The sequence below is a fragment of the Meleagris gallopavo genome, chromosome Z (assembly GCF_000146605.3).
Source record: "Meleagris gallopavo isolate NT-WF06-2002-E0010 breed Aviagen turkey brand Nicholas breeding stock chromosome Z, Turkey_5.1, whole genome shotgun sequence".
NCBI lineage: Eukaryota > Metazoa > Chordata > Aves > Galliformes > Phasianidae > Meleagris > Meleagris gallopavo.
The window spans coordinates 20,392,377-20,420,313 of record NC_015041.2 but is presented as its reverse complement, the minus strand read 5'-3'; the positions used below and the strand labels follow the sequence as shown (position 1 = coordinate 20,420,313).

General features: G+C 37.5%; 2 protein-coding genes across 2 annotated transcripts in view; one reads left to right on the top strand and one right to left on the bottom strand.

Moving 5' to 3' along the window:
- Nucleotides 1-27,937, top strand: part of THBS4 (thrombospondin 4) — a 1,064,342-nt gene that overhangs the window by 351,677 nt on the left and 684,728 nt on the right. The window lies entirely within an intron of this gene.
- On the bottom strand, nucleotides 146-27,937 carry MAST4 (microtubule associated serine/threonine kinase family member 4; the record flags this gene model as incomplete). The annotated part of the gene is given in 16 exon segments (XM_019610418.1): nucleotides 146-3,121; nucleotides 3,124-6,405; nucleotides 7,209-7,390; nucleotides 7,949-8,085; nucleotides 9,768-9,890; nucleotides 11,877-12,106; nucleotides 14,190-14,390; nucleotides 16,183-16,415; nucleotides 16,509-16,636; nucleotides 18,301-18,413; nucleotides 18,656-18,778; nucleotides 21,781-21,882; nucleotides 24,763-24,928; nucleotides 25,689-25,821; nucleotides 27,121-27,259; nucleotides 27,697-27,937. Coding segments are annotated over 16 exon segments (6,270 nt in total), but the record flags the coding sequence as incomplete, so codon positions are not given.

Below are 27,937 nucleotides of genomic sequence, written 5' to 3'. Positions count from 1 at the left end.
ATAATTGTGTTCAATATACAACAATTATGACATCCATAAGGAGTTTCTTAGAGAAAATAAGACTGCAAACACTTTATTGCACAGACCCTAACATTTTTTTTCTTTTTTTTTTTTAATCTTTGTTTTCTCTCTCTCTTTTCTTTTCTTTTTTTTCTTTTTCTTTTTCTTTTTTTTGAAGCTGAGCAATCTACAGCAGGAACTCTACAAAGGAGCACACCAGAACTACAATCACAAAAAGACTGACCCAAGCAGCACACAGGTAGGAGGGTCTCTAACAGCTCACTGATAGGTAAACACCAACAAACAGTACTACATAAACACAAGCTTATGCACTGTTACACTTCCAAAATGCAAACTTATTTGTCAGAACTTATAATGAGCTATACAAAATATACATAAAGTTATACTGTAAACAAATAACTAGATGTGCTTTAAAGGAAACAAGAGGATAGTTTAAAAATGCAGAAGACTGTAAACTAGGAAATACCTCCCAGACAGAAATGTTATATTGAAGTGCATTAGCATTTGTTTGTATTAATTGCCAAAGCACAGGCGAACTGTAAATGTTGAGACCATTTTCTCTTCAAAGCTGCTCAAAATTACTACCCATTGCTAACTAGCTCCTCTGTGAATGCATAAAAGGCAATACGAATATTCTGGTGCCTCATAAAAAAAATCAGAAACTGTAGTTTGCGATTTCATCTTTCCATAGCAAGTCTGCTGTAATCCAACATAACTAGTGTAATAAAGCGTTTCCCGGGGGGAAATGAATTCTGCACACTGTCAGTTGTCACACAAACCCCTAAGACAAGACTATACTGTGCTTTTAAGAACAAGTTTCTAGCTTTTGAGACAGAAAGACAATCCGTAAGCCTCAATGAAACAGCTAGGGGCCTAGTTCTAGTTTAGCTACATGAACATAAACAACCAAACCCCCACTCTGTTGATCCCAAACACTTAAAAAGACGCATATTCTGTAGTGTTCTTATACATGTTTCAAATTCTATCTTTCATCCTTCAAAACTGAATACCTCCACACTAAAATGATTAAAATCTGCATGTTCCACAGTATACAAAATTTAAATAAGGCTTAGCAAAAGTAAAAGGACAGTCACAGTCTAGCACCAAATAGCTCCAACAGGTTCCTTTGTTACACGTTTCTTTTATAATTACATTTACTTTTTTTGCATATAAATAAGAAGATTATGTTATGAAATGTATGGAGCTACTCAATGCAATTAGAAATGAACATTAAACCAAGAATTACTTGCTAAAAAAGCAAGTTAAAGTCTACAACATAAGGCCCCAGCTATGTATTAAAATGTATTTGATGTCCTAAATTTTTATGACAATGGAACTGCTTTTTTTTTTCCCTTTTTACCTTAATAGCCATGAAATAGAAAAAAAAGCTAGAACTAATTATGCAGACCTGTATGCTATGATATTCTCTAAATTAATTAAAAAGAATTAGGGGTGAACACAATAGTCCTGGAAGTCATGTGCTTGTAACTTGTGCCTCAAATTGTAAGGGCCTGAATTTAAAACTCGCTCAAGGAAACAAAGAGAGGATTACAGCAGAAACCAAGGACACAGCATGTGCTTCAGAGTCTCATCCTTGTCTGAGGGTCGCAGAATACAGTCTGAACAGACAAGACCAGAACTACCATTGCAACAGAGAACACGAGTCTTCCAGAGACTCTGTGATAGCCAAGCAGTCCTCCCTTCGCTTTAATCACACCCACTCTATAAGACAGACTTTGTGCCATTGGCAGATGCAGTTTCATCTTGTGTTAGGTCTGGCGAAGCAGGTAACCAGATACTACTATCAAAATCTGATTACTAATAAAACACGTAAAAACTCACAGTAAGTGACCATACTTGTTTCTTCCTTGTGTTTTTAACTCTAGCTAGGACTTTTTTTTTTTAAAGTAAAAATGTAGCAGATTTTTACCCTCCTGTCAGACAACGCTTGTGCATGTCTGTGCCATGTCTCATTTTTAGTAATTTACTTTCATATTTATGGCAAATAAATGGCAAAGCAACTATTTTTTAAAAGGGGGAGAGTAAACAATGCAATCAGCAGCAACATATATATGCTACATTCAATCCCCAAACACAATGCTAGGTATTTACAGAGGAAATTATTTCTTCTGCAGCTTCCAGCTGTAAATGTGTATTTGTACAAATACTATATGGTAACAGTTTTACCGGTTACAATCGAGAAGGCATTTTGTAAAAAGTCCTTTCTCTATATATCCCCATCCTCTTCAGTGACATGAAAGCCTTGCCACATAAAGACACTACACAGTGCTGGTTTCAAGACAGTCAAAATATATTGTTCTTGTTTCTGTTAGTCTTGAATTTATATTTGCCACATATTACAGTCAACAGGATTTTTTGTGAGGACTGCTTCGTAAAGCTTCTTTCCCTCGACGCTGCCGGACTGAGTCTTTGTCATTAGAAAGTGCGTTTGGGCGATCAGGTGTGGTTAATGACCTAGTTAAATCTTTACCAACATTTTGTTTTCTTGAAGCAGACTGCTGAGCCTGAGCAGTATCTTTTCCCTTTACATCCACGGTGTTAACAAAAGACTTCTCTTGATTTCCAGGTTTTCCCCCAAGGTTTGAAGTAGACTGGTGGGCTTCTACAACAGCAGCACTGTGCAAAGTTATCATTGACACGCTTTTAGTGATTTCTGTCTTACTATTTCCTGTGGTAGAGGTGCTTTTCTTACTTTGTTCTTTGTAGCTGAATGAAGGAAGCTCAGGTGAGCCTGCTTTAACTTTTGCTGAAGATGTATCACTCTTTGCCAAAGACAAAACTGATACTTCTTGTCTACATTCAGAGAAATTGGTTGAACAAGCCAGTGGCTTTCCTGGCACTGCAGCCACATGGTAAGAACTCTGCCCACTGGCAGCTGGAGTATGTTTTATTGCAATTTGTTTGCTTGCATTCTCAGGCTGTTTTTGATTAATTTGTCCTTTCCCTTTTGAATCTTGAGAGCATTTGCTGGTTGAGGTTGATTTTTCTGATCCTTTTGCTCTAACATCACAGTTTGTGAGGCAAAGGGTAGGCTCCATTTTCCCATTGTCATGTTGAACATAAAGTGCATCAGTGCATATTTTCCTTCAGGTCTTCTATCTGCAGAGGTTGTCTGATTAAGAGGACTTCTGTCTGCTTGTTTGTTCAGCAAGAGACAGTCTTTCACAGTGGAAAACTTTGGAGACACAGTTTGTTTCTCGCTGAAGTGAAACAGCTTTTGATCAGCAGAATCTCCAAAGCCTGCTGGTTCTTGCTTTTGCATTTGCTTAGATATCTCAGGACCTGTTCGTCCTGAGTCAACAGTAGATGATTTGGGTTTTGTATCAGGAGTGATACTGCTCACTTGAAGAGTGGATACAAGTCCATGCTCCAAAATCACAGGCCTTTCAACTTTAATATGTTCACTGTTCATTTTTCTTAAAGAACCCGATACAAAAGAGGGGGAATCTGGAACACTTTTACCAGCATGTTTACAATCCTTCCGGGAGCTGGCAGACATCTGAACAACTGTTTCTTTTTCTTTTGTGTTTGGAGTGCATGATTTCTGTGAAAACGTCTGTTTATCTGTGTGCTTAGACTTAGAGGAACTCATATCAGAGACAGGCCTGAGTTTATTAGTACTGCTTTCCATACCAGTGATAGGAGGCTTCATGGGATCTTGAATACCTGTGTGAACATCTGCAGCACAGCTTCTGCTCATAGCATCTCTCACAGCAGGGGACACTGGAGCACTAGGTTGCTGCTGAGGAACTTGGCTGGACTGCTCTCTCTCAGTGGCTGGAAGCCTTATGTCAGGGACCTGTTTCGGATCTTTCTTTCCCAAGTCTTTGGTTTTATCCTTCTGCACACAGGACACCAATGCAGTCTTCTCATTTTTAGGATCACATTCTACTGAGGGTTTGCATAGAAGATTTTCACTCTTTGACTCCACAATAATTTTCTTAGACTCACTGAGAACCTTCTGCTTGGTTATGTCCCTTTCCACAAAGCTGCTAGCAACAACAGCGTCTTCCCTGCTTAGCTGTTTTACCGAATCTCTGCCATCCTTAGGTTGTGCCTTTGGACCAGTTCCCTGCAATTTCCCTTGCATTTGAGGTGGAATGGCAAGATCAGCAGAATTTTTTTCACTGCCTTTGGAGTAGTTTGTTGTCAGGATATCTGAGACAGATACCTTCAAAGTCGACTCCCTGATAACCTCCACCTTTGCAGAGATAGGCTCACAATTTCTCTGGGCTGCTGGCTGTCTGCTAGGCAGCTCCTTTTGTACTTGCTGCTCTTTGCCCAGAGGTTTTTCAGGAATACTTTGGATAGTAGAAAGCTTAGAGTATTTTAGGGCACTTTTAACACTCTGACTTTGAGTAACACAGGACTTCACCTCCACTGAACTGTCCTCCTTTGAGGGAAAGTTGTCCTTCTTCTGAACAGCTTCAGTAATAGAAATGCTGACTTTAGCAGCTGGACTAGAAACTTTTTTCTCTGCCATCACTTCTGCAGCCATAGGGATGACAGGTGGATTGGGAGAACTCTTGCTTGTTTGCAGAACCTGAGCCTCTGCTACGTTAACTTTGCTTGTTTGCAGAACCTGAGCCTCTGACAGGTTAACTTTGCTTGTTTGCAGAACCTGAGCCTCTGGCAGGTTAACTTTGCTTGTTTGCAGAACCTGAGCCTCTGGCAGGTTAACTTTGCTTGTTTGCAGAACCTGAGCCTCTGGCAGGTTAACTTTGCTAGATTTTGAATGGCTTAACAGCAGCTCTTTCTGACAGGCCAGTTCTGCCTTTCCACCACTCCCCTGTGGCACTGAAGGTTTAGTAGATCCCGTATCACTGCTGGTGCTCTGTCCTTCTGGCAGAACACACAAAGGTAACTCAGTCTTCGAAGCCTGTGGTCCAGAAAGCAAAGCAATGTCTAGTGTGCCTTCTATTGGCTTCAAACAGGAAACAGACCTCCCATCAAGTTTATATTCTGATGGACTTTTTCTGACAGGTGACTCAGCAGAAATCACAGCTGATTTTTCCATACTTGTTTCTGTTCGACTATTCAATGTTTTGAGGGGAACAAAAGAAACTGAGCTCATCTGAGAAGCATGTGCACTGCTGATGAATGCTCTACCTTCAGCAACTGTAGTGGAATCCTGCTGAATGCTTACAGGCCTGACTGCATTAAGTTGAAGGCTTTCATGAACATTCGATGTCAGTTTGGGTTTTAGCACTGGACAGACACTTTCATCTTTTTCTTCAAAAGACATTTTCTTTCTAAGATAATCAATATTTGCAAGTTTACCATCTAATCTTTCATATTTGACAAATTCTTTTGTTGGTACATTTTTATCTGTGTTTTCTCCCTTTCCATTTAGCATTCTGTCAGAGGACTGAGATGGCATATCTTGCAGCGTACATGGAGGAGAAATTCTTTTGAACTCGTAAGAAATATGACTGACTTCATTAAGTGGAGACCCATGACACAACATCTGTGTATCTAAAGCACTACAGTCATTTGATCTCAAGTTTGCATTCTTTTGAAGAGTGTCTTTGAGTATGCCTCCAGCTGGTTGGGTCTCTAAAGCAACAATTTTTGTTTCAAATGGATTTGATCTTTCTAATACCTTTTGGAATGCTTTTTTGTCTCTTTCTTCCAATCTTATGGTATTGGGCTTTTCTGGTTCACTGCTAGGTTCATGTATAGCAGCATTCACTTTCTCAGCAAAATCTTGTTTTTTCATAACTATCTTGACTTTCAGCTTTTCTCTGTCTAATTCATCAATGGATTCTTGCCTACCTAATTTTCGGGAGATGGGCCGCTTCAAGCAGCCCTGCTCTGCAGGTCTGACTCGTGTGAGTGATGGCACATCACATACATTCTCCTCCAAACTCTGAAGAATTACTTCCCTTTGGGACAATTCTCTATTAACTTCTTCCTGAGTCACTTCAAGACTGTGTTTTCGTGAACATAAGTGTTTCTTATCACTAGCATAAGAGGGTGCAAGTTTCTCTTCTGACTGGACTCTCTTTAAGAGAGGAGATCGTGGTGGTTCTGCACTTTTTGGCCTAACAATATGTCTTACAATAGTTGGAGGGGAGTGCATCTTGCTAGGAAAAGACTGAGCTATTTTCGTATTCCCAATTGAATGCCCTAGCAATGGTGATGGAGATCGCTGAGGTGATGTGGGCTGTGGTGTTGGGGAAGGTGTTCTTGCCAGAGGAGAGAGAGGAATGCTGCCAGCTGATTTGCGTCTTCCTGATCTGTATCTTTGCCCGCTAAGCTTTGGGCCCAAGCCATGAAGAGTGCTGGGTCTTATGTGTCCTGAACCAGCTGGAGAATTGGGAGCACTTGAACTAGGGGAGCTACTCTGAGAAGAATTAGTACCTACAAAAAGAACAAGCAAACAAAATAAACGTAAGATTAGCAAGAATAACTGAATGTTGCCCAACAGCAAAAAGACAAGCAGTGTGTGCACTGATTCTAAAAGAATACGTGATGTTTGTTTCTACAGTGTTCCAAGATTTGGTAGATTGTGAGCGACCAAACTTCAGAAACCTCATTATTTCAGAATGTTGGTGTTTCTCCTTCCTTCCCTCTCTTTCCTTTACTTCCTTTAAGTTCTTGCCTCCATCTATTTAAGAACAGATAAATGCTTTCTGGCACTTCAAAGCAATGATCAGGGTGTTCCAAATAATTTACCTTCTGCAAGAGATGGTACAACAGTGTTTCTGTTTTCAGTAGACGCTGAAATCATGATATGAAAAAGAGGCAGATGAGACCTCCTTTTTTCCATATTTCAGCACCCAGTTCATCTTCTCAACAATCAAGTTGCATTCACATAAGAGTCCATGCTAGTTCCATTCTTTTACCAACATTCTTTTACCAGCCTCTCCTAAACAAGATTTTACTTTTAACTCAAAGCTGGATTGGTTATTACAGAACTTTAAGCCACTGGACTTGGATTTTCTCTCAGACAAACCTCACAGACATTTTCATTTTAGGTACTTTTGTATTATAAGAACACCTTTGGATTCGCAGTAAAAATCTTTTCCCTTGTTTAGATAGAAACCACCTGTTCGGTGATTGTTTGTCTAAGCTGACTGCTCTCAGCAGAAGAGCCTCACAAGAAGCAGAATACACTTCAATTTCAAGTCACTTTTCTCAGTCCTCTATTCTTTCACACTCACCAGATGGAAAATCAGGAGTGGAACGGTAGCTTGGGGTAGGTGACCTTGGAGACAAGCTGTGAGTTGGAGATCCAGGTAAGCTCTCTCCTGATGAAAGTGATCGGTTCAGGCAGGAGAAACTTCTGCTGGTGTGAAGAAGAGGAGAGGGCTGCTTGGCCAACTTTTTAAAGAGAGACCTCCTCCTAGTGTGGGAAGAGCAAAGTATTAATAAAAACATAAGATGCACAAAGAACATTATTATCATAGGCAAAGCTCTGTAGATGATATTCAATCTACCACTATCCTCAAAAAAGGAAACATTATATCCTTGTTTGCATGAATACAGACTACAGTGCAAAGCATGAAGTTCTGAAAATATCATGACTGCTAACACTTAAGATAGATATTTTGATCAGATCCAACTGCACTAAAAATTATTCTCGGTATTCCAGATGAACTGGAATTAGTTCTTTATAAGTTCAGATTTTCGTTTTCTTAATTTAAGAGCCCGCCAAAACTGAAGGACTATTTATACAGTACTAGCAATATATTTGCAGAACACACATAAAATTAGCATAAAGCAGAAAACACATATAAACGTAGTGCTATAAAATTATGACCACAGAATCTCATAGAGGAAGGTAAAAAGAGGTGTAGAAGGCATAAGAGACAATTGTTTTAGCTTCATTTTTTAACAAATTCTTATGTACACACACACACACAGGAACACACTTTTGTAATGATCCAAAAGGATTGCACACCTCTCTAAACTCTCTTTCTTCTTGGTTTTCTTACTGCGCCTGACCATTTGGCTCCTGCAGCTGTTTCTCCTGGCAGGTCCTGTCTTGATGGAAGTGTTTTCAAAAGGTGTTGTCATAATTGACACTTTGTTGCCACTCTGCCGAAATATAAAGAACCTTTAGGTTGAGTAATACAATATCACTTAGCTTTAAATTGAAGGTACACTTCAAAACAGCATCAGCCTAAGAGTTGGCAGTGAGGGGAACAATATGCAGAAGTTGCAAAGCTGATTTATATCTGATAAACAATGACTGGAAACTTCTCAAAATGCTGTCCAATTTTCTGAACTTCCTCCATTACAAGAACAAGCTTCAAGACAACGGGAAATTCCAGTAATTGAAGTTAGACAGACCAAGGATAAAACTGCAATCTTTAAGAAGTTAACTAAGTTTCTATAGAAACATCTTTTTTCCCCCACTAAGAACAGCTGTCACTGCACAGCGTTCTGTTCACTAGCCAGTCACATCTCAGGATACTAGCAATGACAAAATGGAGGAAATAAATTTCACTGTGGGTCCTGATCAATACTTTTACTTTGTTGAAAAAAAGGAACATATAACTAAGATTTTTAGGGTTGCTTACATGAACAGACAGATGACAGCAGTTCAGTAAAAAAGCACAAGTGGAAGTAAGTATCTAAGCTTTTAAAAATCCAAGTCTCCCTCCTAATATGGCGTAGTACTACAGCACACTTCTAATACTCGTATGAATTTTAATAAATTAATGTATGGTATCACAGTTGGATAGCAACAATTTCATATTTTAAGTATATTCACATTGAATATATTCTTCTGCACTGTGTGTGCAAGCTTGTTGTGTTTCTGCTTTTCTGCAGTTTTTATGCTGTTTTACCCAACTGCCTTACATTGCAAAATTTCATCTTATAGGTTTCTTGCAGAACTGTAAAATGTGGAAGTTCCTCTTTGTTTCAGAATATTAAAAAAAAAGATTTAAGCTTAAGTGTAATTTGCATCTTTCCCCAGCTCCTTTTATTTCCTTCTATTTCATTGCTTTCCAGTCTTCTTTTATAACTGACTACTCACTTTTACAAGCAAAACTGCATGGAGCACCATTGAATTTGTTACTAATACAAGAAGTTAATACAGTGCTATGTAAAATAATTCTGAACTTCTTCAGTCCGTGCTACAAAGATTACAGAAAATCTGCAGCATAATGAGCTACGGTGAATAATTAAATCTTTTGCTTTTAAGAATTAAACGTATCTAAATTTTCTAATGGAACAGGCCTCTAAAAACTCCATAAGAGAGACACTGGAGAGATTATTCATGAAAAGCCAACTGTGGGATCAGAATTTTATGAAGTATATTTGCAGGACATGCCTGGGAATGTATGAGGCAAAAACATTCTGGGCTTTAAAGACTGTGAAAGAAAGAAAACACTTCATATTCTTTGTTTCCATCTTTCCTGATGGATTTCACTTTAAAAGAAGAAAATAAGAAATGGCATTGTCATCAAAACTTAGAATTATCTGATGAAGATGGTTGGATTCAGAAAAGCACTTTCCTGCATGTGACAAATTTTTTGAGAGACTTATCTTTGTGTCAGTTCTGCCAAGTACTCTACAGGTATCGGTAGCTAAAATCATAGCAGAACGATGCAATTGCTGACTTTTTTCCAGATTCATTCAATAACAGCTCAGAGGTTGTATCTGAACAACCACAAAATCTGATAGTTTATCTCTGAAGAAAGCAAATGTAACCTCATGATCCTACATGGAAAAAAGCAATGGATTTTGTATCTCACATGTCTAGGAGTTACCTTTAACAACAACTCAATGACTTCCGTATGAACAAGACCATGCACTGGCTCTCCATTGATATGAGTAATTAGGTCCCCAGCTTTCAAACCAGCTTGGTATGCCACGCCTCCTTCTTCCACATTCTAGAAATTACAAATGAAGATAATAAACTCTTGTTAACTAATTCCCATACTTTCAATAGCAGTTTTTTTCATTGCTCTTGCTCTATAAAAGCAGTTGACTTTTCAACACAACAAAGAAAACTTACAGATACCAAGTTCAATGAAGGAAGAAAAAAAGTACAGGAAAACTGTTTCATCATTAATCATTGCTTCACCTTTGAGCACGGGGCCTAGCACTGTTTCAAAGCTCAATAAAACGCTGTGTTGCCACTAAATTCTGTTTAGCAGGGCACCATAAAGAGGTGCCCAAGACTAAATTTCAGATCCAAATGAAAACTTTTAACATCTGACAGTGGGAAATACTTGTGTAATAATAGCAGTGATCACATACAGTATCCTAATCACAATTCAAGGTTTTAGCTCCACCATTTAGCTGTGGACTCTTGGTATTTGGATCGAATTCATCAGCCTACCCCACTGGAGGGAACAGTGCAGCACAAAGCTGGTAAAGCACCAAAACAAACTGAATTGCAAATAATTTTGAAGGTGGCTTAAATAATTTATTACACTCTAAAATAAGCTTTTCAAGAATTTTAGGTCACGTAGCCAATACTGAGGCTACAGAGCCTCAGCAGTGACTGAATACATAAGTATGAAAGAATAAATAAATATCTGCAATGTTCTGAAAAATGCCAAGGTTTCACTTTTACTGCAATGTAAAATTATCTTTCTTCCCTTCCTTTCACTGATTTGACATCCTACCAGACATAACAACTCAAATTTTTGGACTTATTATCACATATACACACGCTCTGCATTCAATGTTCTTGATGAACTAATAGGTTTAAGAGGTAAAAAACATGAATAAAACATGATACTGTACTTCATCAGCAGCACTGCTATTTCAAAGCATACAGTGGATACTTAAAATCTCATTCAAAACTCCAAAGCTTCTTGTAAACTTGTAAGGAATTTTTCAAATTTGTTTTAAGGTAGTTGGAATATGTTAGTTTACTGTTTACATACAAAAAGATATGTAAAATGTATAATATATACATACATATTACATATATAATATATACCTATATGTAACGTATAATATACATTATACACAATCAACTTCAATTATAAATATATATATACACATATATTCTGTTAGTCTTTTTTCTGTACAATAGATCCTCAAAAGTTTTCACCATTCAAAATGATTTGCAAATTTCTACAGAAAAAAAAGTCAGTAGTTGAAAATATCCTACTTGTGAGTAGCAAAATATCTAACTAATCTCTTAACTGAAGCAAGTTTAATAAACTCCACGAATATTTCAACAGTTCCTGTTTACAATCTTCTAGTTTGGCAGATTCTTTGACTGAGGCTGAGGGAGCTAAGCTTATTCAGCAAGGAGAAGAAAAGATTCCATGGAGATCTCACTGCTGATTTCCAGTTGTTAAAGGGAGCTTATAAGCAGGAGGGAGATCAACTTTTTACGTGGTATGATAGCGATAAGAAAAATGGGAACATTTTTAAACAAAAAGAAGAGAGATTTAGATTGGCTGTTAGGAGGATATTCTTTATTCAGAGGGTGGTGAGGCATTGGAACAAGTTGCCCAAAGCTGAGGATGCCCCATTCCTAGGGATGTTTAAGGACAAGTTGGATGGGGCCCTGAGTGACCTGGTCTAGCGGGAGGTGATCCTGTCCACAGCATGAGGGTTAGAGCTGGATGATATTTGATGTCCCTTCCAACAAAAATCATTCTGTACTTCTGTGATGATAAGTAGGTACTACTTCTGTCAAAGATGTGTATTATATTGGTTTGGGATGCTACACCCACCACTGGCACTGTGCAGTCACAAATTTTCTTCTCAAACTACTACTCAGTACAACATTACCACTTATACTACACTACATTTACACAGCAGCTGTCAACAGATATCCTGCGTACAAAAGATCAAAAGTAAATATATCATCAGTTTCCTCTGGCTTTATGGAAATAAAATTATTATCTTACCCAAACAATATGGTGCACAGTGTAAATATCACTGTCTCCCACATAAACCCTGATTGCTCGGATGGTGAAGCCATATTTTTTTCCTGAACTGTGAATTACTATAGGCTGATGAGGACTTGCAGCAGCAATTGAAGAATCACGACTAGGAGAGGAATCTCGAGAGGACGAAGGATCAGATGATAGCGAATGAGGAGACATTGGACTTCCCAGAGGAGAAACACCAAACACATCTGGAAGAAAAAAAACACCTGTTAGAGTACACTCTGAACACACACAAACACAGACACATATCTGACAATCTGCTTAAAAGCATTTTTCTGCCAAAATATTTCACAGTCTTTGCTTAAAACCCCTCTCCTTTCCACTAAGTGTGAATCTCAGTGAATCAGAAGGCTGACGAACAACCTGATATGAGAAATAAATTTATCTTCCCACAGTAAAAACCCTATTTCTTAGGAATAACTTGTTAGGTATAAACTTTGTCCTTTTAATTAGAAAATACACAGATGCTGTTGTGAATACATCCAAAACCAGGCACTAAGTGGTAAACCAGCAGTGGTAAAAGGAAGTATTCATTCATCTTTTGGATTCACTCATACACCTAAAAACACAGTATCTTGTTGTACATGGACAGTAACTCAGAATGCTTGTACCAAACTTCAATTTCTAAAAACTATTTGTTTTACTGTTTTGAAACTCACACTTGAGCAAACGTAAACACAATTGTGGGAGAATAAAAAAAGTACTTTTATGACCACAACAGGATGACAGCTGTTGAAAGGAATGCAACCCAGAAATATTCCAGCTGGCTGCTGTGCCAAGTAATGTCATGTGAAGGGAGATAATACTTTGTCAACAGACTTCCACAGTCTGACTCCCTGGATGTGAGCCACCAGAGGATCCTACAGATATCTATCACTGGGTTAACACTGAAATCCCATGTAGCAATCAAACCCACAGAGAGCTTTTAATGTCACCCTCTGACTCTGAAGCATTCTCAGATTACCCCATCTTCTGTCTGAAATGCAGGACAAGTCCTTTGACTCTCAGCCATAGGACTTACAGTTCAGTAACAACAGGCTGTAGTTTATATTACTCGTGAACATGAATAAGGTAGGATTTTTGTTAGTAATAAGCAGAGCTATCGTATGAGATTTTGGTTGATATAAACATAATGACATTCCTATGTGTAGGCAAAACTAAGTTTAGATTTCATAGAATGTTCAGATTAAACTCAAAGAATCCCCCATTTTAATAAATGTGGTAACTCAGACTACATCATCTCTGCACTTAGCAGCTCTCAACCTATAGCTGTGAAATGAATCACTAGAATACAAAACTGATAAATAACATGCTTGGCCGTGTGTATTATTTACACGTGTATCACGCTCTTCTCATGCCCAGTCTGAATAATTAATGTGCCTTGCAGGCCTTTTACTAGCAGGAAAAAAAACTGGTACTGAGTGCTACAAGGGTACATCAAGTAACATCTCTGACTTATGGACAGATTACATGGAAGAAACAGTCTACATAAAGAATAAGCTAAGACTGCTTCCCACTTTTTAAATTTTTTAATAACAAACAAAGAAGCCAAAGTTTTGTTACTTATATACATTATTAGATAAACTTTATATATGGCCCAAGCCAATTCCTCTTCACTCAATGTGGCCCAGAGAAGCCAAAAGGCTAGATACATAAGGCAGCAGAGTTAAGATGCAAGCCCTTTTTGCTTAGTTGTGGCAACTTGGACTTTTATTCTAAATTACTATGGCATGAAATGCCAATGCTCCATCTAGAAACACCCAGTACTACTTCTATACTTTCATCAATTTAAAGCAGTATTTCTGGCTTCACATTTGGTTTACTACATATAAGCCAATGGAGTACAGAAAAGAGTTTTAGCTGTCAAGCTATTTTCACTTCAGAGACTTCACGTTGGCTCATCATCTTTCTATTCAAGAGATGAAAGAATTAGGCTTTTGTAACAGAATAGCAGCGATTCATGATGCTGTACACAGTGAGCTGCTTAGGACTTAAGCTACAATCATACTAGAGGATGAAGTAGAGTGCAGCCTGTATCCTTTCTTCGCAGAACTGTAGTTACCACTATGTGACAGTCTGTTGTCAGAGGAGATCCCTCAGCTGTGATTTGACTACTCTAAATTGAAGACCAGACTGGATCTTTAGTCACATGTAAATTACAGAAATAAAATGTGACAAAAAAAACCCATTCTGGACTCACCAAAATCTTGGATTTATATCAGAAACCATGCACTATGCACAAATTACACCAAATGACAGATTTAGCTCTACCTCCTGGGATCATGAGGGACAAAGCACTTGCAGAAAGGGACTTTGTAACTTTTCCGGAGATCTTCTTTTTCTCCGTACTTTCTAATCTCTGACGAGCCATCTGAAATGCAACTTCAGTGGGAGGCTTTGAGGAGTTATCTGTGCTGTCCACACATTCGCTTCGTCCATTCATCTGATCTAAGTGCTCTGAAAAACTGCCAACTGTACAAAGAAAAAGGGATAAACACATTGAGGGAAAACTGAAGGTCAGGGAAAGGAAACAGTGCAATTGTGAGAAGTTTTTTCCTTCTGTCTAGAAATTCATAAAAAGCCAATTTGGAAATCTGAAGAATTCTCTCAAACATGCATAAATTCAACAGAATGAACTGAAGCAATACTGTCTGCAACATACTGCATTCACCGAAGCAAAATGTAAACAAAAGCAGAAGCAAGTTTGGAAGCTCAACATGCAAAATTAGCCTTGAAGAACTTAAACATACACTAAACATACAAAAACATACAATAAACATTTACTTTTCACGTGGACTTCTAAAGTAAACAACAGGTTCCAACCCTATGTAAGCTGCTAACAGCTTAACATCTTTTCCAAAATAATTAAAACACTACCTAACTCCTACTTACCATATTATCTTTTGCTTTTATTTGTTCAGTGATTTTTTTTTATCACTCTTAGAAAAGGGAAGATATCAGGCACTAAAGACTCAGTATTACAACCCTACTGGTATTATTCTATCATCTTCCACAATAAAGGAAAATAGAATTTCAAAGAACAGTGATAATAGAGTAATAGTAACGGACCTGTGCCAGTAAAATTGTATGAAATGAGCATCAAGAGTCTCCTAACTTTGATTAAAACTAATTCCTATTTTTTAGTTAAGGTCACAGAATATCCCATTGCTAATGGGATATGGAAATAAATGAAATTATTCCTACGTGTAATTAGTAAGTGACAAAAGAATAAGAGATGTTTTGTGTTAACATCTTTGGCTAGGAGCTAGATTAATCAACATGGCATTGAGAAGGAGTGAGCACACACAAGATTTTGGACAAGGGAAAGAGATGGAGATGGTTATACACTTCAACAGGTTTGAGGATATATTCCCAGAAATAGTGGTTGAAGGGAGAAAAAAATGCAGATTATGGAGTAAAACATGGGTATGAGAATAGAAAGAAGACAGAATACAATGATTATCGAGTCAACTCATTGAATTACAAAAGGGAAATCATCTGGACACAAGTAAATATGGAGATGAAGTAATTCAAACCAACACAGGGACAAATATGAGATTGATACAAGCCTAGATCTGTGTTAAGTAATAGATTTTCCAACAGTCACATAAAACTTTCCTCTGAAGGTACATAATAGGGCTCTGGATTCCTCAGCAGTGCATTCAAATGCTTGTGCTGGGAAATGGAAGCATAAAGGAGATACATTATTTAAGTAGAGAATGGATTACTACATTTCTTCCTAGATTTTAAATGAACAAGTGATTCCACAAGTCAAGGGCTATGCTGCCAATTCTGAAACAAATATATATCACTGCAAAACACTTAAAAACACACTGAAGTGTTAGCAGAGTGTTGGAAACAGATGAACTGGAAAGACTAGCGTTATCAATCAAAAATCACCAACACAGGCAAGAGAAGAAATAAAAACAGTCCTTTAAGTTCTCATAGTATCTAAGATTCATCTTCTCAAGAAAACAATTCTGCCAAGGATCTATGGACAAATCAGCACTTCATTCACTTGTCTAGAAGTGCTGGAGAGTTAGTGAAACAATGCCAATTGCCGGCATTTCTAAAAATGCTGATGCTATTTCATGTTCTATGAGATTTTACTGATATGAAATTCAGCCCAAAACAGAATCCTTTTAGGATCTTTTCTTTTAAGTGGTACTGAAATGCAGGATTTCTATGTCCATGAATGATAGTGCTAAGCAAAGATCCACAACTGTTTCTAACATCAGCAGTTAAGAGACACAACACGAATTACCTGACAGTGTGGAGCTGCTTATTGTACTTGCTGGAGTTGTTACTTCGGGTTCATCTGGCACTATTTCTTCACTCACTAATACAGGCTTTTCCTGCTCTTCCTGTGCTCCCACTAGGCAGGTGGAATCATCTTGTTCTCCTTCGGCAGATATGGCCAGCTTTGGCAACAAACCAGAACTATGTCGCTGCCCGCTACTCTCGGTGTCAGAGGAGATGGATGTAGATACTTGTTGTCTGCATCAAAAATAAGCAAACTCTCATGCAGTTACCAAGATGAGGCAGCCTGATGCCTGACCAGCAGGACACAGACCACTTTCTCCTACTTACATTTCAGAATATTCTGAACTCCAGCTTAAAGATTCCACTGAAGGCAACGTTACACTTTTTGTTTTGTCTCCTGCATCTTCCTTTTCATCACCTTGTGTTTGAGAAACTCGGTCTATGCTACTAAACACCTATTACAGACAACAACAAAAGACACAAAAAAGCAGCTCATCACTGACACATTTGATACAAAAATTTATTCAAGTGGTGCTCTACATGTTCCAAATTCTTATAGAGTAAACGACAAACTATAGAATTCTCAAGCCTTTAAAAATTTCTACAGAGTTTCTATTCATAAATTTGTTTTTGCTTTTTTGGCTCCTTACAGAGAGGGTCTTGATTAGCAACTCTTCTCACTGTAAATTCAACAGCTTTCTTACAATTGTCTCCATAACACAAGAGACAAAATCCATAGGCCTGGGGTCTCCAGGTGATCAGTGCAAATATTTACTACTAATCATAAAGTTAAAAAAGAAAAAAACCTACCCCTTGGGTACTGACTTAGTATGTAGCAGGAAGGTGAAGAAAGTACAAAAATGGATCTCAACTCACACAGAAGTTAAAAATAAATCAATTAGTTACAGGATTTAGAAAAAAAATCTGACCACTAGAAGTTTGTTTACTTATCTGATAAATAGCATACAAGAACTGCTGGCTGTATATTACTACATATTGTGAGTCACAGCTAGAGATGTCATGACGTAATGATATTAACACAACAAATCATCACTGTGATACAGAACTTTGGAAAAGGTAGAAGTTCACAGAATGCTAGAATGGTTGAGGTTGAAAAGCGTCTCTGGAGGTCACCTGGTCCAGCCCTTGCTCCAGCCCAGAGCAGGCTGCCATTTCCAGATGGCTTCTGATCTCCAAGAAGGACACTCTACAACCTCTCTAGGCAACCTGTGCCAGCTCTGTCAGCCACACAGTAAAGCAGTGTTCACAATGAACTTCTGGTGTCTCAGTTTGTGCCCACTGCCTCTTTTTGAAATTGTCTCCAAAGAATTAAGCCTTCTTGTCCAAGTTATCCTCAGAATAGCTGCAACATCTGCTAATATCTGAATTTGAAATACGCCATCAAGTGAAAATAAGGAATTCACATAGAAAAAGGATAATTATATCAACAACTCCTTGCTCTGCTCCTCTGTGCTATCACAGATATAATAGACATCTGATACTGCAAAGCCAGTATAAAATACACCGGTTAAAGCATAAGTCCAAACACAAAAGATAAACATACGCTTTCAAAATACCTTTAGATAGTTTCTAAACAGGTTCAAGAAACTGCTCATTAATAGAAATATTTTTGAATATTTTTGAAAATCAGTGTTGACTGCTATTTAAGACTAATAGCATGCTGATGAGGCATTCTGCTTCTTAATCCCTCTGCCAGTTTTTCCTCTACAAAAGATCCTGAGCATGTTCACCATTTTGCTTGTATTCCCTGTACAGCAGTAATTAGCTCTCTCCTTTTAGAAAGTCAGTTTGTCTTCATGGCATTCAAATCACTTGCTCAAATCCACTTCTTTCCTTAACTGAATCACATGCTAAATACTATCTTGCTTTTCACTGCAGTTTACTGTCATTTAAACTCGCTGCTAGTATAGACTACCGCTATAATCTTTGTTACACCATCATCTGCAAGATACTCATTTCTTTCTTGTTCATTTTCAGATAAATTTCAAGCAACAATGCTATATGTACCTCTTCCATTTCTAACATTTCCAAACTCTAGAAAAGCAGCAAAACATTTATGCATACAATATGTATTAACATTATAGCAATTTTTACCCACTTTTGAAAATCTGTGTGAACATGAAGAAAACTGTCTTATTTCCAAATTAAAATCCTCATCATTTGTATCATCTTCTTCCTCAGTTTCCATGTGGTGGTATTTCTCAGAACGAGCTACAAATAAGAGAAATAAATTAACTGAATTTTTCAGGAAGATTGAGTTATAAACCTTATTATCAGCCAAAAGCTTTATTATATTCTTATTTCTTCTGCATTGTCACACCAACACTGAAACTTTACAGTTCCCAGTGGTTCTTATAAGCTGTAAACAAATACAAAATTCCAAGACACAGTGATTATTTTAACAAGATTTTCATTTTCCTTTTTTTTTTTTTTTCATGCAAGCAAATACCCACTGTCAAAATAACTTGTGTCATCTTCAGACTCCAACTGTGGAATAAACTCTGCTTTCTGTCTTAGCAGACTGTTCCAGTCAAGGCTCCTGAAGAACTGATGTTGCTTTACTTCATATGCACCACCTGGGGGAGTCAAAGAAAAACAGTGAGCAAACGACACCAAATCCTCTAACATTATTTCAACTAAATTCCTGGCCAAGAGAATGTAAATTAGCAAGGAAAGGCATAGTCATCCCTTCCTACAGGCAGGAACCTCTACTACCCCTTTTCACTGGCGTCACCTAAACCTGTCAGAGCAGCACCCTTATCTTCTTTGTTTAGCAGTGGTGGCATTGCTTTTTCTTCTTTCTCCTTTCAACATTTCTATTTTTCTAGATAGACTAATAATAATGCATCAATCACACATCATCTAAAAAGTAAAGTCTGAAAGTAAAATGTAGATACATGAGTTAGATGAGGAATTGCAAGTTAGAAAGTATGGAATAATTATTCTTAATAGTTGCTCATTGTAAATACCATTGCTGATGAGGAATTCCTTTTTTTTGGTGTTTTACGGTAGTGATACACAGTTCTACAGAAAATACTTTGTAATTTAGCTTATTATGGATCACTGCCTTGATTTTATAATCTGTTAAACAGCTGCATTAGTTTCAAATTAAAAACAGAATCTGTAAGAACACAATACAATACTGAAATAACAGTAAACACTAACTATGAAATACTGAAAATACCTGGAGAGGTGAGTGGGATATTAACAAGCATAGAAGTAATTTTGTAAGCTGGACATACAAGCTACTGCACAGTCAATCCAACTTGACATGCCAAGGATAAGTCAGGACAAAGCCATGGAAAAAGTACGAATTTTCTAGGATTGGTCTTTCAGATCTACAAATATTTCAAGATTTCTAAGCTGGATTCATTTTTTGGGCTGCAGCTGGGAAAAATTCCCAAGCCAAATCTCCCCAAAGGAGATCAAAATCACATCTAGTCATAAGTAATCACTTTTCTTAAAGTAACAATGGGATATTACAGCAAATTGTGTAATTCTTGACTGGTTTTCAGACACTTCAAATCAATCCATCACTTTCCTTCTTCAGAAGAGTACAGTACCTTTCTTTCAACTTGACCATATTACTAAAGTTTCCTGAGAAAATACACAATTACCATTTTAATGGAATGTAATGCAACTAGCTAACATGTGTTGAACAGACAGGACGATCATTTGAAAGGCATGGTGGAGCCTGGGATAAAATGTGCTGTTTTGCATTGCCCCTGTGGGACCCATTGTGTTGCAGACTCTTGTTTCTGTGAGCTGTCTCTGACAAATAAAAAACTTCACTATGGCTACTAAACACTCCTCTGTGTTTCAAAGGAATGGCTGCAGGATTTTTTCCTCAGACTGCCGGCTCTTGAGAGACTACAAACAGTCCAAAAAAGCTAGTTCCTGAGCAAACAGAGCAGATGCTCCATGTGGCTGCACTGACCACTGCAACTCTTAAGTCTAATTCTTGCCAATTCACTTTTTCATCCAGCTGTTACAAAACAGAGACAGAATTTGCAAGCTTCTTGTAGTTCAGCCTCTCACAGGCTGACAGTATTGCATGAACACTACAACTGACTAGGAAAAGGCAACCTGGCAATGAAACAAAAATCTCTGAAATGTATTTTGTGCTATATGTTTATGCATGTGTTTGAAACAAGGGAACAGAATTATCTCTGGCTCTTCATTTTAACTATGGTGGTGGTGCCCTCTGCAGTAGGATGAAGCAGGAAGCAACTGGAGAAACCATCTTGGGCACAATACAACTCCCTCACTCTTACTTTATTTTAACATTGGGCAAGAGTGAAAAACAAATCTACTGAATGTAATTTACTCCAGATTATAAGCTACAGGGAAGACTGTTCACAGATCCCATGCATTCAGGGAGCAAGACATATGCAGTCATTCTGCCACTTGACCACTTCCTAGAAGAAGATCTGTAGTTTGGCACCATGTCAATAGCACTTAAAGCCTGGGTTGTACTCAAGTTCCCATGAATGGATCAGTTATGAACTGATTCCTACCACTCCTTTTTATTTTAGCTCTAAAAATATTCATCACCCTCTGAATGCAGGACTTAGCTTAGACAGTAATTTTATCAGTAGTCACGCTGACTCATCTGCCACTTGGTTTCCTTAGAGTCCACGTTATATGTGTACAAATGGTATACATTATTCACCCTAAGTAGGACTATATATTTAGGCCTTTTTACACAGAAAGCTTTTTCTGCTCTGTTTACTCAGTCCTTTGCCAGTGGGATGGTAGACAGTGACCAGGGCTCCCACACACATTAACACTTTGAAAATAGCACACAATATTCTTCATTATTGTTTTTCATTCAAATTCCCCAAAACATCCTGCTGCATCAACCCATTAATGCATAAACTCTATTACATAAATGCGCAATGCTTTAATTAGCCAGTGCAGGCTAACTGTACCAAACAAAGAATGTCAAATTCTTCATCTGATAAGGAACATGCGTGGCACTGAATAATCACAGCAGAATAATGTGTTTATTTGTGTTCTCTCTCATACCCATTTATTTTCTTAACATTCATGCTTCTGATTGCATTATTTTCCATGCAAGGCTGTAGTTCTGAATGGGAATGATAGGACTTTTCAGTCATTTCTGAATAATTAATTCAAGTACTCATCACCCATCCAAAAGTCTGAAGGAACTAATTTGCCAGGGGGAGATACTTTCAGAAAAAAAGAGCATCAGCTGTGTATGGATTCTCCTTCTCTAGTTCTATGTCTAGTTATTTAATACTGCATTCATGAAATAACCCCACTCAATGGCTTACTGCATCTCTGACACACCTTTGCTTTACTTATTCAAGTAAGAGAGGAGTAAAAGAATGATCACATTTAAACATCACAAAATGAACAGTCATCTTGCTAAGGTATTATTACTCATTTGAATCCATAAACTTCCTCTTGTCATAGCAGCATGTCATGCTACTCATCCTGAAAGATGTTCCTCAGACAAAAGAACAAGAACAACCACGAACAAGAATGTAGTGACCTCTGCAGAACATAAGTTATTTTTAGCACAGAAACAATATTTGGAGTAGTTTGTCCTAACCTGTTCCCAGTCTTTCCAAGGGATTCTGCCTGAGCAGCAGGGTAATGAGATCCTGCGCATCTGGAGGTGGTGCTTCATCCTTTTCAGGCCAGTTGATTTCATCTAACAGAAAAAATAGCTTGTTATTATTTAAGTCTGATTCCAACATACAGAAAAAAATTGTGTGAAGCTGTCATCATAAGCTAGTCAGAGTTCAGGAAACTTTATCAAGTTGCTCTGTTGCATACCAATTATTTCTGATTTTCATACTCTTCACACAGACCCAATAAACTTATTTTTATAAATAGTGCTCAACCGCAGGGAAAACTTATAGAACACTATCATGCTTGTATTCATCCTTCTCACGGCCATCCCTGGGAATGTCATAGCATTATGGTTTAAATTTTAGTTCTATTCCGTGGAAACTACCAATAATATGGACACAGCTGACTTGACAGCAGTCAGAGATCACATCCGTACTCCTGCTCTAACACTACTAGGTACACTGAAGTTGTTACACCCATGGCTAAGGTTGAGGTACTGTCATCTGTTCCGGGGAGACCATGTCAATGCAGCTTTTTTCCAGGTCTCCCACACTTCACACAAAAACGCTCATACCTCTGACTTTTATATTACAAAGGCTTTACTTAGCAAGGTGCACCTAAATCCTGCAATCACAATATTAAACTTCGCAGCATTCAAGTAAAACTGAATAAAAATTCTTCCAAACCTACATTTAAATTAAATACTGGAAAATAGCATCAGTTTCAAGATCAACACAAACTTTGTGACAGCTTACACAATAATTTTCATCTGAATTTTAGGTGAGGTTGCCTTCACAAATGTAATACATCACAGGTTTATACAAAATCCTGCAGTAGTTTTTTGGGAGGTACAAAGATTTCAGTATCAGAGAAACAGAATATTAGGGCCTCAGAAAAGAATGTTAAGGATTTTGTTGTAATTATATGACTTAGATTTTTCATTTGAAATTGATATCATTTGAGAAACAATTATCAGAAGGTTTAAACTTTTGAAATATAAATTTATATTTTGATACATATTTATCAAATTTTGATAATTTCAAAATTTATATTTTGAAATATAAGGAAAGGTACTGAAATAAACAGGCATGAAATGTAACCTGTTTCTGAAGGATTATTATTAAACCCTATCATATTAGGCATCTATTTTACACTGAAGCCTCCCACAGTCTACTCATAAAACTTGAAGGGAGAGGCAAACTACAACCAAAAAGGAAGAAGCTAAAATGAGGGGGCTTAACTGAGTAGACTGTCATGAGAAATGCAGACTTCATGAACAGAAACTAGAACAAAATTCTGTGCTACAGTTTGGACTCTGTAACATGGCTTTTTCAGTTGAATTCAAAGGGGCCATATATTTTAGCAAAGAAACCTATTCAAGGGAAGAATTCATCTGCACATACTGACAGCAGGACTGATTACAGGAGGACATTTAAAACTTAAAGGAAAAATTACAAGAAAAATATAAAAAAATAAAGTTTGTTGTAGAGTAGCAAGAATGGGTCATGTTTGCATAAATACACTTCTATAAATAATCCCTGGATAAATCACATGGATGAAGTTATCTGTCTAAGTATCAGTTAGTTTGTAACACATGACAGTGTTAGTTTACAAAATGTAAAATTCATGTAATGTGCAAAATACAGTCTAAAGGTCAGATTTAGTCATTAAATTTGGACTGCTCCCTCACCTCCATTCAAAGATCTTAATGATAAAAACACATGCACATGTGTTTGGAAATGCAGTAAAAACACGGATTATTTCCATGTTCACCTGCCCACAGCTTCTACAGCAATCTAAACCTGATATGGAAAATAAAACATGACTATATACCGAAGCCATGATGCATCAAGAACAAAGTCAGCATTTGTTGCCTGTGTTAATTAAACAGTTGATTCCCTTTGCCACTCTGGCCTTAGCATATCACATCAGAAAATATCACAGTTATATATCCATGAACAGCTAGAATGTGGTAATAAAAAAAAAGGCACATCCTTTTCACTAAAGTTTGCAAACATACTCGGCTTTCAGCATCACCGACGGAGAAAAGCACGGTGATGACAAACTATCTCCTTATGAACAAATGGGGATTTGCTGTGTTCTCGGAGAAAAAGGAGCCAGAGGTTCAGTTAGTTTTATTTTGGTTGGTTTTGTTTCGGTCTTTGTTAGTGGACCTTTTAAGGAGACCATAAAACAGACTGGGAAAAATTCAGTAACAGAGGTGCTATTCTGTTAAACTTTTGGCATAAATAGAGGCCTTCTACATCTATGCATCTGGAAAATTTATGGAAACAGCAGGTAGGATAGTAAATGATTCTGTTTAATTATCATTCAGTTTTGCCACAAGCCTCATAGCAATACTTAGGGTCAACTTGCAGGTTAAACTCTAAAAGGTTATTGAATTTTAAATGAAAGAAGAACAGCTGTTACAGGAATAACATTACACTAAAACAATCACAAATGAAATCATTAACAATCTGTGAATTGAATTTGCTTCCTTCTCTTTCTCATTATTTATTATTTGGGAGACATTTGTTTCAAGGTTTTATCACATCTCTGTTAATTTCTTCATCATGCCATGAGGCATTTTCCCCTTTATGCAAATATATTTAACCATTGCTTCTCTAAGATTTCTTTACTGAAGACCTAAAACACTGTGTGGTGTTACCTATGTTTTGTCTCTCTCAAACAGTGTAGTTTAGCAATATATTGTAACCTATATTACTACATTTCTGTACTTAGCAAGAATACGTGGTAAGTTCAGCTTTTACTACAAATTTATTCTTACTACTTTGATAGCACATGACATGTTACAATAATGACGTTGTCTCTTTTGAGCAAAACTAGCTTAAAAACTAGCTTAGTGTATCAAGTAACATTGTAAGTATCTTTACTATTGACATAAACTGAAATGTTTGACAGCAAACAAACAAATCTGGTTCTACAAGATGATCCTCACCACTGATTACTTGTCCAAACAGCTCTTCTGGTGTATCTCCAAAGAATGGGACACACCCAACAAGAAATTCATAAAGAATAATTCCCATAGCCCACCAGTCCACTGGTTTTCCATAACCCTGTCTCAGTATTACTTCAGGAGCTATGTATTCAGGTGTACCACAAACCTGAAAGAAAGAAAATAAGCATGGTGGTAATATTAAGTCTAACAGTACTTGCTATATCACATCACTTGTAAATCCTGAAATATAAAATAACATAGAAACAAAAATGAATGAAATTCAGAACATTTTAGGCTGTTCTGCCGGCATAACCTGTTTTTTTACATTCTCCATCTACAATATAGGCAATATCAATCACATTTGCATGTCTGTAAAGCAAAAGACAGTTTATTTTTGATACATGTTATGAAAGTCAATCAGAGCAAATATTTTATTTAATTTAAATGATTTATAATAATTTAATATTTTATTTAATTTAAACATATCTTTAGCTTTACATGAAAGTTGTGATGGTTTTATCTTAAGTAAATTTTACTGTGAACAGATTGCGAGCAATGGTAATGAGGCACGCTTAAAGGGAAATGGGCCATAGCAAAGAATCTAGAACCCCTGGTAGCACCATGCATCATCAGTTCTACAAGCACACTGTTGAGACTTCTGAATTCCTTTTAAAAACAGTTTTCTCTTTATCTCTCTCACAGACTCACTTGCACACAATCAGGTTGTGTGTATTCATCTTATTAATAGATCCTAATGCAGAAAGAAAAGAGCTTACCATAATCTGCTGGGCATCAGTCAAAGTAACTGACAAATACAATCAGAACACATAAGCAGAAATAACAGCTTATAAAGTACTACAGTAGATTCTGCTGGCAAAACATCATTGCGTTAAACAATGTAAAAAAGAAAAAAAGCTGTATCTTACTTGTTTATCAAGGAATTCTCTGGCATCCTTCTCAATGTGACCCTCATACAGATTGGTAGTCAAACTCATTAGCCCCACCTTTGATAGACCGAAGTCTGTAAGCTTTATATGGCCCATGGATGTTACCAATAAACTGAAAATTGAAATGACCTCAAGTTACTGTGATATAATTCAAGATTACATGCTTATTATTATTATTATACTCAGAGAAATGCTGTTCTTTCAGCAGCACTGAAAAAAAATTAAGCCCAGCTTAAAAAGTAACTTAGCCAGAACAAAATAGGTTAAATAAATGACAGAGTCACAAGTTTATTACTGTTACACAAGACATAAAAAAAGATTTCATATACAATTGAATATAATCAAAATCATGGAGTGCCAAGAGTTAAAATGGTAGATGTTTGAAGAAAATGAAAGTCATCATTCTGAAAGAATGAGAATAGAATAAATTCAGCTTTTAAAGTGAGGCAGGCTTTTTCTACCAGTAGCAGAGCAGGCTGGGTCATTCATTTGAAAAAACCCAGATATTAAGATAGCTGATAACTAATACCACCACACTGGTCTCAGGTATCATGCTAAGAAGATATTTTCACTGATGCAACTCCAATTCTTTTTTTTTTCCCCTTAGTGTTATTAACTTATCTTTCTAAAATAAAACAAGGAAAAGATTGAACACGAGCCAGCAGTGTGTCCTGGCAGCCCTAAGGGCCAACCATAACCTGGGGTGCAGCAGGCCCAGCACTGCCAGCAGGCGAGGGGAGGAGCTGTCCCTGTGCAGCCTCACCTCCAGCACTGAGTGCCGTTTGGACACACCATGTACGAAGGACACAAAGCTGTTAGCATTCAAAGTAGCGCTGCAAAGGTGGTGAATATTCTAGAGAGGAAGACGTATGAGGAGCAGCTGAGGCCCCTGTGTGTGCTCAGCACAGAGCAGAGGAACTGAGGGGAGGCCTGACTGTGGCTGCAGCTCCTCACAGGGAGCAGAGGGCAGCGCTGAGCTCTGCGCTGTGTGACAGCAACAGGGCCCAAGGAAATGGCATGGAGCTGTGCCAGGGGAGGGGCAGCTGGGGACTGGGGACAGGGTGTGCACCAGAAGGCAGTGTCACAATCCCACGCTGCCAGAGTTCAAAATGTCTGTGTACAGTAGTCTCAGTTTACACTGTCTGATTTTTGGGTGGTGCTGTGTGGAGCCAGGGAGTTGGATCTTTATGGATTTCTTTCAACTTGAGATATTCTATGATTTTGTGATAAATGGAGATATAACATCCATACTTTTTACTATAATTATTTGCTGTAATATTATTTACACATAGAGAAGAGATTCTGTATGTCTAGATAATGGGAAACAAACAAACAAACGAAAAAACAACCAGGAACAACTTTCCGCACTGATCAATTTAAGTCCTCTTTCTGTTATATTCTATATACATACTTATCTGGCTTCAAATCCCTGTGTACAATTCCATAATTATGAAGGTATTCCAAGGCCAGAACAGTTTCTGCAAAATACATCCTTGCCATGTCCACAGGTAAGGGGCCCATGTTTTTCATCAAAGTAGCACAGTCTCCACCTGTGAAAACAGGATGAATGTTGAAGATGGTGGTATAAATTTTTAGATATATTTGCTGCAGAAGGAAACATAAGTTGTAGTCACAAATGTTTCTTTTCCAATCAGATGATCCAATTTAACAGGCAATCACAATACCTACTGTACTGGAAAAAACATGAAGCTGGGAGAGAGTGGTGCTAGAGTTCAGCAGGAAACCAATAAAGTCCGTGCTACTACTTAAAAGAAGTCCACACAGTCACAGCAACTCATCTTGATCGCTAGGAGAATAATGAGTGTGAGAAAAGGCACCTTATTCTTGAGTTTTGATCCCAAATCTGTATAGCCAGAACACACAGCAAATAAAGAGGGTCCTTTTAATGCACACACCATCAAGGTTTTATTTCTTTCCTGGTATTATTAAAAAAAATACTCCTTCCCTCTAAAAAAGACGACTTTACCTTCTACGTATTCCATGACCATACATAAATGACGTCTTGTTTCAAAAGAACAATACATGCTGACAACAAAAGGGTTTTCTGCAAACGTCAGGATATCACGCTCAACAAAGGCCTGTTGGATCTGGTTTCGAAGGATGAGATTCTGTTTATTAATCTTCTTCATGGCAAATCTTTGTCTGGTTTCTTTATGTCTCACAAAATAAACCGCACTGAAGAAGTCCGAATGAGAAAGAAAAAGAAA